Source organism: Seriola aureovittata, chromosome 4 (genome assembly GCF_021018895.1).
Source record: "Seriola aureovittata isolate HTS-2021-v1 ecotype China chromosome 4, ASM2101889v1, whole genome shotgun sequence".
NCBI classification, from domain to species: domain Eukaryota; kingdom Metazoa; phylum Chordata; class Actinopteri; order Carangiformes; family Carangidae; genus Seriola; species Seriola aureovittata.
The window spans coordinates 30,071,850-30,082,316 of record NC_079367.1 but is presented as its reverse complement, the minus strand read 5'-3'; the positions used below and the strand labels follow the sequence as shown (position 1 = coordinate 30,082,316).

Below are 10,467 nucleotides of genomic sequence, written 5' to 3'. Positions count from 1 at the left end.
GGTCTTCTAAGTCAAATGACCATAGAGGTTGTCTGTCCCTCTGTACCCTCTGGTACAACCTATATGGAAACCTATGCGAAAGGTTTGGTTAGGTTTAGGTATAAAATCAACTTGGTTAGGTTTAGGGAAAGATAATGACTGAGGTTAAGGTCATAGAACAGTCATGACTATGGTAAGGGGAAACCAACTTTGTGTTCACCCTTCCACCACAACCTCCTGATGCGGACTCTGTCACTCTATAACATAACCTCATAGCTCCACTAAAACATCACTATTAATCAACCGGCAAGATTAAAATGATGTTTGTATATTATTGTTCTCATATTTTGATATGTGTTATATTTTTCATATCAGGGTTAGAGTTATTTTGATCTCGATTTTCAGAAAACTTTTGAATTTACAGACTCTCTGTACACTATATACATGATATTATCCTCAGTCAAATACATGATTTGTATTTTTTTAAATATCTGTAGAAAAAATGTGTCTAGTGCTGCAGCTCTAAAGGCCGTTTTGAGGACATATAGAATACCATCCCGTGAAGTGTAATGTGACAAATAAATACTTATGATGGCAAATTTTATTTCTCATTTCATATAAGACAAATTCAGTTCATTTCTTAGTTTGATACAAAATGTTGCACAGTATTGTTTCTAAACTGTGAAGCTTTACCATCAGTATTGGAGACATTATGTTTCTACATTTACAGAAGCAAAAAGGTTGAATAGTTCAGTTCATTAACTTTATTTTTTGTATTTATAATAAAATGCACAGTAGTGCATTAGAATACTGATCAAATTAAACAAATCTTTTAGACGACTTAATCGCCTACGTTTGACATCAGATTTCTACCTATGACACGGATTTTGGACAGATTAAGTCCATACATTACAGGGTTGAAGAGCGGCTGGCATGTAAGGAAGTATAATGATAAGAATATACGCAGCATACTGGGGAAACTCTTCATATTAAACCTGCTCTGTATTAATTCAAAACTAGCCCCAACAGAAAAGTTGAATATGGAAGCAAGGTGAGGTGTGCAGGTGCTGACAGCTTTTTGTTTAGTCTGTTTAGAACCAGAAAAACACACTAGAAAAATTTTCATGTACGTGAACATGATAAAAATTAAAGCAACAAACATTGTACCAAAAGAGGCAATGAGCCCATATATATTAGCTGTATGAGCGTCTGAGCATGCAAGTTTAACAATAGAGTGGCCATCACAGTAAACTTTGTAAATGGTGTTTCCACACAGCTGTAAAACGGAAGTCAAATATATGGCAAAACATACAAGCAAAGGATATAACCATGTTACAGCAATTAGTGTCGCAATTTTGTTAGACGTCATACGTGTGTTATAATGTAGAGGACAACAGATAGCGAGGTATCTGTCATAAGACATGACGGCTAAGTTTAAATATTCCATACCACCATAAGAGTGAACACAAAACATCTGCAGGAAACAAAAAGGCACAGAAACAGTGTGAATGTCAGAGAGGATCTGAACCAGCAGGAATGGAAACAACCCTGTGCTACCATACAGTTCATTTACAAACAGGCTGCACAGAAACAGGTACATGGGTTCATGTAAGCTTCTGTTCAGACAGATGACCACAATCAGCAGAACATTTAAACTGACGATAAAAATGTATAAAAACAGGACAATCATGAAATACAAGTATTTCAAAGTTCCAGTTTGAAAATAGGCAGCAAGTGTGAAATATGAAACCTGTGAAGAGTTCATCATGATCATTTGCACTGGATAATTTTATATATACAGTTATAGAAGTCAAAGTACTTAAGTTATAACTATTCTATACGTTCATAACAATTCTACTGTGCACACAAAACAATGATTGTGCTACATTTTGTTATACATTTGTAAAAATTTAACTAAATTTAATTCTGTCTTGTTTGGCACAATTGTCAATTTAAACATAAAGCACATATGAACAAAAAATAGTGTAGTAATCCTAAACATATTCATTATGGAAACAGTTTGTAACATTATGTGAGCATTCACCTGATATCCTGCTCTAGTCTTACTGCAAGTCACTCTTAACTGAGCTGAAACTCTGCTTTGACTTCTTTTAAACTTTTAAAGACAGAGGACACCCACAGCTGACCCATGACCTCATGATGAAAGGAACTCATGTTTAATTTATGTCAACAAAAAGAAAACTTTGTTCACTTGTTGTTTACACAGACCAATCCCATCCCTAAAGAGAGTTAAAGAAGAGCCTAATTCGAGTACCCATTTTGGATGTTCCTTTCATCCATCATTTTATCCATCCATTCCAAACCCAATTCTCTCACACAAGTCTAACACACAACTGACACAATACAGTGTCTTGACAAACAACCATATACATACTCACGAACCCCCAGCTGAGCTGCTGTGTTGGGGTTCTCCTCTATGCCTCTGGAAGTTGCTAAGAAGAAGGCTCTGAGTGTTATCTGTGCTTATGCACCTGACAGCAGTTCAGAGTATCTAGTCTTCTTTAAGTCGACGGGTGGGGTTCTGGAAGGGGCACCATAGTTCTTTTGGGGGACTTCAACCCTCAACCCTCATGTGGGCAATGATGGAGAAGCCTTGAGGGGGTGATTGGGAGATCAGCCTGCATGATCTGAAAACAAGTGGTGTTTTGTTGTTGGACTTCTATGTTAGCCATGAATTGGCCATAATAACCAGGTTCATAAGTGCACTTTGTACCAGAACATCTTAGGCCTAAGATCAATGATTGACTTTTTGGTTGTACTTTCTGATCTGCAGCTGCATGTCCTAGACACCCGGGTGAAGAAAGGTGCAGAGCTGTCAACTGATGACCACCTAGTGGTGAGTTGGATCAGATGGTGGGTGAAGTGGCCAGAAAGCCCAGGTAAACTAAAACAAGTAGTGAGGGTGAACAGGAACGCTTGGCCAAGGCCCCTGTCCCTGGGGTCTTTAACTCCCACCTCTGGAAGAGCTTCTCATGCATCTTGGGGGAGTTTACAGATATTAGTATTCACACAACCAATACAGCCTACTTTCATGCATTTTCATGCATTTCTATCTCCCTCTGTTGATATGTAGAAGTGGTCGAAGTGGTATTTTAGTACAAAGCCTTAGTTTGTTATGTTAAAGTTACTGCAATATGTGATGATACAAAGTCAATGATTCCTGCTAAGCATTTAAAATTAAAAGCCCTCATTTCAGTAGGCAGAAAAACTTATTTCTTAACAGGGCTTTTATTGTTGTGTTGCAGTAAGTGTACTGTCACATTTCATGCTATTCAAATCTTCTGGTTTCTTTAGCAGTTACCAATAAAGTAAAGTCAAGTCAAGTCAATTTTTATTTGTATAGCGCCAATTCACAACATAAGTTATCTCAAGGCACTTTCCAAATTGAGCAGGTCTAGACGTTCTCTTTATAATTTTATTTACAGAGACCCAACAATTCCCACCAAGAGCAGCACTAGGCAACAGTGGCAAGGAAAGACTTCCTTTTAAGAGGCAGAATCTGACTCAGGGTGGGCGGGGCCATCTGCCTCGACCGGTTGGGTTGGAGAGATGGAGAGAGCGAGAGAGAGCACAGGGGGAAAAGAACATAAACGTACATTGATAGCAATATTAATAATAGTGATAGTAGCAGCAGTAACAGCAATAGTAATGTAATGGCAACTGTGTTGCTCCTACTGATCAAAATAGTAATGACAGCTAATAACGTTAATAATTATCATTATACTTATAGTACATTTTGGCAGGTTTAGCAGCAGTTGTTGAACAGGATCATGGGGCAGTAGGTGGTTTGCAGTTGCAGATCCAGACAGCTGCAACTCTGGAGGCGGGAGGACATGCGGAGAGTAACAGGAAGGAGATGGAGAAGGAGAAGGGAGAGAGAGAGGTACACAGCCTCGGCGCTCATGTGCTTGAGGGAATAAACAAACGGTTAAAATGATGCAGTGATTCTCAGAAAGTTTACAGTGATCTCGTCGGCCGGACAACCTGGACGATACTGTACTGAGTTTACTGGTTTATTGAGACTTAGGCCCACCTGCTGGTGGTAGGATGGCAACACGTACAAAGCCTAAGTTTGTAAAAGAATAAGAAGCTTACTGAAAATTAAGGCATAAAAATACATTTTAAGTTTAGATTTGAAAGTCTGAACGGAGTCAGACAGTCTGATATCAGCAGGGAGGTTGTTCCAGAGCAGAGGGGCCCGATAGGAAAAGGCTCTGCAGCCAGCAGATGTATTTTTAACTCTTGAAACAGACAGGAACCCTTAATGGAGAGCACAAGATGGAGTATAAGGTTTAAGCAGAGCAGACAGGTATGAAGGAGCAAGTCCATTTAGAACCTTATATGGCATCAAAAGCACCTTAAAGTCTGATCTGATATGGACAGGAAGCCAATGAAGTGAGGCTAAAATTGGTGTAATATGGTCAAATTTTCTGGACTTAGTAACAATTCTATCTACAAGCACATGGCAGGCCAGAAAACAAAACATTACAATAATCAAGTTTTGATTAACAAAAGCATAAATCAAGATTTCAGCATCAGTCTTAGACAGAAAAGACTGAATCCTAGCTATGTTATGTAGATGAAAAAAGGCAGTCTTGGTGATATCTTTAATGTGCTGATCAAAGGAGATGGAAGAATCTAAAGTGATTTTTGGCTGTCAGACTATGAGAAATCACACAGCTATCAAGAGTTATTGTTACTTGATCAAACTGATGTCTGTGTCGGGTTGGGCCAACTACCAGCATCTCGGTTTTGTCTGAATTTAGGAGCAAAAAATAGACGTCCAGCTTTTCACAGCAGACAAACAGACCTCTAAATTTGTAATCTGAGAGGAATCATCAGCCTTTATAGGCACATACAGCTGAATATCATCAGCATAACAATGGAAATTAATTCCATGACTTCAAATAATTTTACCAAGAGGTGAAATATATAGAGAGAAAAGCAGAGGGCCAAGAACAGAGCCCTGGGGTACTCCATATCTCACAGCAGAGTATGTCGATATAGTGTTATTATAGGAGATGCACTGTGTTCTGTCAGATAAGTAGGACTTTAACCAAGTGAGGGCCAGGCCAGAAACACTGAATTTGCTTTCAAGTGGGTCTAAGAGAATACAATGATCTATACTATCAAAAGCTGCACTGAGAGGGGCGTCAAGTGGCGCAGTGGGTTGAGCAGGCGCCCTGTAAGTAGAGGCTACAGTCCTCACTGCAGTCGGCCCCGGTTTGAATCCTGCATTGGATGGTCCTTTACTGCATGTCATTCCCCCTCTCTCTGCCTCCCCATTTCCTATCTCTCTCTACTGTACTATCTAATAAAGGCATAAAAAGCCCAAAAAATATACTTAAAAAAAAAAAAGCTGCACTGAGATCCAGCAAGAGGAGCACGAGGTGGAGTCCGAATCCATGGAGATCAGAAGATCATTTACTACTTTAGTGAGCGCTGTCTCAGTGGAGTGACAGGCCCTTAAAACAGACTGGAACGGTTCAGAAAGATTGTTAGTAGACAAATGAGACAAAAGCTCCTGAGACACAGCTCCTTCCAGTACTAGAAAGGAAGGTTTGAGATGGATTAATAATTATTTAAGGATCCTGGATCATGGTGTGGTTTTTTTAAGTAAAGGTTTAACCACAGCAGTCTTAAAGCTTCTGGGAACAGTGCCAGAAGTGAATGATAAACGAATAATGTTCAGCACAGAAGGTCCCAGGATTGGCCAGAGGATACAGTAGACAGGTGGTGGGCTTAGAAGAGAACATCAGCAGAAATTTGTCAAAGGAGAAGTTAACAGGGACTAAATGTAATGCTCTGCTGGTTCTGTAGAACCTGGAGAAGATGAGGTGATTTTATGTCTAATCTCATCTATTTTATTACTGAAAAATTCTAGAAAGTCCGATGACTTCTTTCTTTCCCTCCCTCTCTCCTGCTCTCTTTGCTTGGCATGTCTTATGTTTAGTCATTCCTCTGCTTCCTTTATTAATGATAGTATACATAATTAAAGTAGTGTATATACTGTAATGAAGGGAATGCTCAGGGCTCAGTGAGCTGGAAGCTCTACTATTTACTTTAAATATTATGAAAACATTGCTAAGTCACAAATAGCTCTTTAGAATTTGGCTTCAGAAAAGGTAGCTGTATGGTCAGGTCCCTGAAGTTGAGCCACTTGAGTCTTGTGAGACTTACAGTTATAATGCATCAACCATGAAGTCCTTGCCAAATAAACATCATATCCCTCCATTGCTTTATTTTAGGGAGATTAATCCTTAATTATCATTCACAAAATTGATTTTACTTCATCTAATCTGGCGAATTATTAAAAATGTTAATGTTTATATTAAGAATTGACCATCAAGCAGTTAATGCACTTTTTATTTAAGATGACCAACAGTTTAAACACACATCTGTCACACACTAGAGAGGATCCACACGCAGAATCAACAGGCAGAGGCGGACGTAAGGCAAACAGAAAAACTTTACTGAGTATTCGTTGAGCAACAATACAGTCAGTGTCAAAAAACCAAAAGTGATCAGGCAGAGGTACCGAGGGGTCAGGCAGAAACACACAATCCCGAGAAACAGGCAAAGGTCAAAAATCCAGAAGTCAAGAACACGAAAACAGGCGGGATACGACGCAGGCATAGCACGAACAACGATCTGGCAACAACAGAGAGAAACTGACTGGTATAAATACTGAGGGGATAATGAGTCAATGCGGAACAGGTGTGTGGAGGCAGAGCAGGCTGGTAATGATAGGAGGATGAGTAGAGGGGTGTAAGCAGGAGGAGCAGCAGGAGGGAGGGGCTAAGAAGCTCCAGCAGAGTCCATGACAACATCTCAGGAAATAATAGGTAAGTAAGTAATGTGCATTGCTCACATACTCCGGTGCACTGGCTATAGTCTGTACCAATATATACACATGGCTTGATCTACTGTCAGCTTCCTGCCTTTTCCCCAGATTCTCTGCTGAAGATGGAAATATTAACAATCACAAAAGGCAAGAAGGCTAAGAAACCAGCATATTCTGTCTGTTTATGATCTCCTCCACTCCATTTCAGAATCAGTGGGGCACCGTCACACAACAAATAGCACAGCTGAGGTTGCAAAGGTGCAAATTTTTTTATTCTACATAAGCTTTCTACTGAAAGGCACATTTGCATATAACATTTTGATTAGATGAGACATTTGCTGCAGTTGTAGCTGCTTCTCTGTAATGTAATTACATTTTTTCTCAGTAACTGTAACAGATTACAATTGCATTTATTTTGTAACTAGTTGCTCCCCAATACTGGTAGCACATATTTATAATTAGCCCTTAAAATAACAGTGAAATACTGGGCCATTGACCATTCCTAACACACAAGCTGGTAATAATCATACTCATACTTCACTTGATGCTTGATTTACTAAATGCATCATCAGTTGTCCTGTTCTCAGCAGCGATAAAACCCCTCGCAAGGTTAAACTGTTAAAGCTTGTGAAGATCCCGAGGAGGGGATAACGAGCCAAACTCAGAGGTAGAATGGAAAGTAGTTACTCCCTCATGCAAACACATGGCTGAGAGCCCCTGAGAACAGTGGTCTACCCAGTCCAAAAGTCTTGTGCTGTAGATAACGAAAACCACCACAAATTCCCTCCCACTGCTCACAACCCCCCTTTTTATCCATGATTTGTCCATGATGTCCTGCCCACACCAAGTTTCTGTGGATGAAAACTCAGAAACAGAAATTCCCTACAGCATGCTGTGTGCAAAAACCAGTGGCATTCTTAGACTCTGGTGAAGTAAGGCACTTTAACACTGGGAAGCCTCAAGTGGCCATTAGAAGAACTGCAGTTTTAAGCACTTTGATGTTGGCTTCATTTTTCAGCCCCTGAGGTTGCCGCTTGATGAGGAATTCAGGATTGGCAAAATCTTGGAGAAATACAAATAAACAGTTAAGGGGTTTCCGGGGGCTGCGGGAGTGCACTGTATAGTGCCCTTATGAGAGGTTTAAAGGGGGCTATTGGGGGCCCCTTTTTAACCAAATGTTTGCCTGGTTTATTTCTTCTGATGCCTCTGGCCAAACCGTGATGTGAAGTTTAGATGACACCACAATTAGGGTTTGGTCCAGTTGGCCCACAAGAGAAGTGGCTAAAGAATATTTCCCAACCAAAGGCCTTTGCTTCAACTTCCTCAGGCTGAGGGAAAAGGCAGACAAGTCATCAGAGAGGACAGCAGTCCTAGCAATAGCACAGATGGACCTTGGGAAAAGGTTCACATTCCTAAAGACATATGTTGTATGCTCATGTAGTGGATATTTAGAAAATAATTATTGTGACACAGGATATATCATGGATCATAGCAAGTGTGATTCATCATTCTCCTGTGCTCACTAATGATAGGTTAGTGTGAAATTGCAAATGGTGTTTGTCAAAGCAGTGGACAAAACTTGCAACCTTAGATGTCAGAGTCAGCATTTAGCATGTTAGTAACTCTAATGCATGAGTGAATGCATGAACCATGCAGTGTTTTAACTTCATATTCTGTAAACTACCTTTTATTTCATCTCCCACATTTTCTGGATGCCAAATTGTATAAAATATATTTATCAAGTCCATACAGAGCAGTCAAGCCGGGATCTTTGAGTATTCTGTTGGGTTTTTAGCAGTTGGATAAAATTTCAATCTGTGCCTTTACCTTACTTGAGATGAGGGTTTGACCTCTGCTTCAACTTATAGCATTATCATTGTCTAAGATTATTTTATTTTGAAGTCAGGGAAACTGGCCTGTCAATATTGAGTAACCTTAGGATTGACATGGTGACTTGGTCAAATGTGTATTTGCTGATTATATTTGATAAAAAACAAGAAATTCAAGTGTTACAATGACATAAGAACAGGATGAGTCTTTATGAAACAGGCCAAAAAGTGTTTACAATGAAATTAAAAGAAACTAATGAATAAAATGAGAGCTTAGGTAAGCAACATGATTTTCATGACTTGTACAAATATTTATTTATTTATTTAACCTTTATTCATTCAGGTGAATCCCATTGAGATAGAAATCTCATTTTCAAGACAGACTTGAATGTACATAAAAAACATAATATAACATAATGTCAAGATTACAAAACAGTCAAAAGTCTCATCAGTTGAAACAATTGCATTCTCTGTGAAATATCTATGCAAATATACTGTATATAGTGCAGAAAAAGTGAATCTAGTTGTGCAAGTCTGAGATACTTCAGTAGATATACAGTATGTATCCATCATTTATAGTATGTAGTATACACAATGTAATATTAAAATATTACAGTGTTCTGATAAATGTAGGTAAGAAAACTTGTTGGACAACTTAATTTTTAAGTCTACATTTTATATCAGACTCCTACATATGACACGGATTTTGGACATTTTCAGGCCATACAATACAGGATTGAAGAGTGGTGGGCATGTAAGAAAATATAATGATAAAAATATTCGCAACATGTTAGGTACACTACTCATATTAAACCTGCTCTGTAAGATTTCAAAGCTAGCCCCGAAAGAAAAGTTGAGCAGAGATGCAAGGTGAGGTGTGCAGGTACTGACAGCTTTTTGTCTAGTCTGTTTACAACCAGAAGCGCAAACTAGGAGAATCTTCATGTAAGTGTAAAGGATTAAAAGTAAAGCACCAAAGATTGTGCTAAAAGTTGCAATGAGTCCATAAAGGTTAATAGCATTGGTGCTGGGGCAAGCCAGCTTGACAACAGAGTGGGTATCACAGTATACTTTGTAAATTATGTTCCCACACAGCTGTAAAGGTGAAGTCAAAGATAACAAAACAACCATTGCAAAACAAGGATATAACCATGTTAAAGCAATAAGCATTGCAATCTTCTTAAATGTCATACGTGTGTTATATTGTAGAGGATAACAGATGGCGAGGTATCTGTCATAAGACATGATGGCTAAGTTTAAATATTCAACAGCTCCATAAGAGTGAACACAAAAAATCTGCAGGAAACAAAAAGGCACAGAAACAGTGTGAATGTCAGAGAGGATCTGAACCAGCAGGAATGGAAACAACCCTGTGCTACCATACAGTTCATTTACAAACAGGCTGCACAGAAACAGGTACATGGGTTCATGTAAGCTTCTGTTCAGACAGATGACCACAATCAGCAGAACATTGGCACAAACTATAAAAATATATAAGGACATAATAATTATGAAATATAAGTACTTTAAAACCCCAGTGTCAAAGTAGGCAGTAAGAGTGAAATATGAAACCTGTGTAGAGTTCATCATGATCCTCTACTGTGCAATCCAACAAATAATAAGGTTAGCCTTTGTTATAGATTCGTAAAAATGTAACTAGTTTAAACATGGACTGGGCTAGTACAGTGTGGAACTTTAACATCAAGCACATGTGGACATAGTACAGTGTGGTAATACTGATCAGATTCATTATCATGTAAACAGTTTTAAAATATATTCCCAAATGTAACATTT

At 38.8% G+C, this 10,467-nt stretch overlaps 2 protein-coding genes across 2 annotated transcripts; both read right to left on the bottom strand.

Annotated features, from left to right (window-relative positions):
* Nucleotides 1-820: 820 nt before the first annotated feature.
* LOC130167828 (olfactory receptor 11A1-like) lies at nt 821-1,753 on the bottom strand. The gene has a single exon (XM_056374325.1). The coding sequence runs from the start codon at nt 1,751-1,753 to the stop codon at nt 821-823; it is 933 nt and encodes a 310-aa protein (XP_056230300.1).
* A 7,595-nt stretch (nt 1,754-9,348) lies between these two features.
* Nucleotides 9,349-10,263, bottom strand: LOC130168140 (olfactory receptor 11A1-like). Its single transcript, XM_056374740.1, has one exon. It carries the CDS (start codon nt 10,261-10,263, stop codon nt 9,349-9,351), a length of 915 nt encoding a protein of 304 aa, XP_056230715.1.
* Nucleotides 10,264-10,467: the final 204 nt, after the last annotated feature.

Excerpts from the sequence above, each read along its gene's own strand:
- LOC130167828 (XM_056374325.1), bottom strand. The coding sequence starts at position 1,753 with ATGATCATGATGAACTCTTCACAGGTTTCATATTTCACACTTGCTGCC.
- LOC130168140 (XM_056374740.1), bottom strand. The coding sequence starts at position 10,263 with ATGATGAACTCTACACAGGTTTCATATTTCACTCTTACTGCCTACTTT.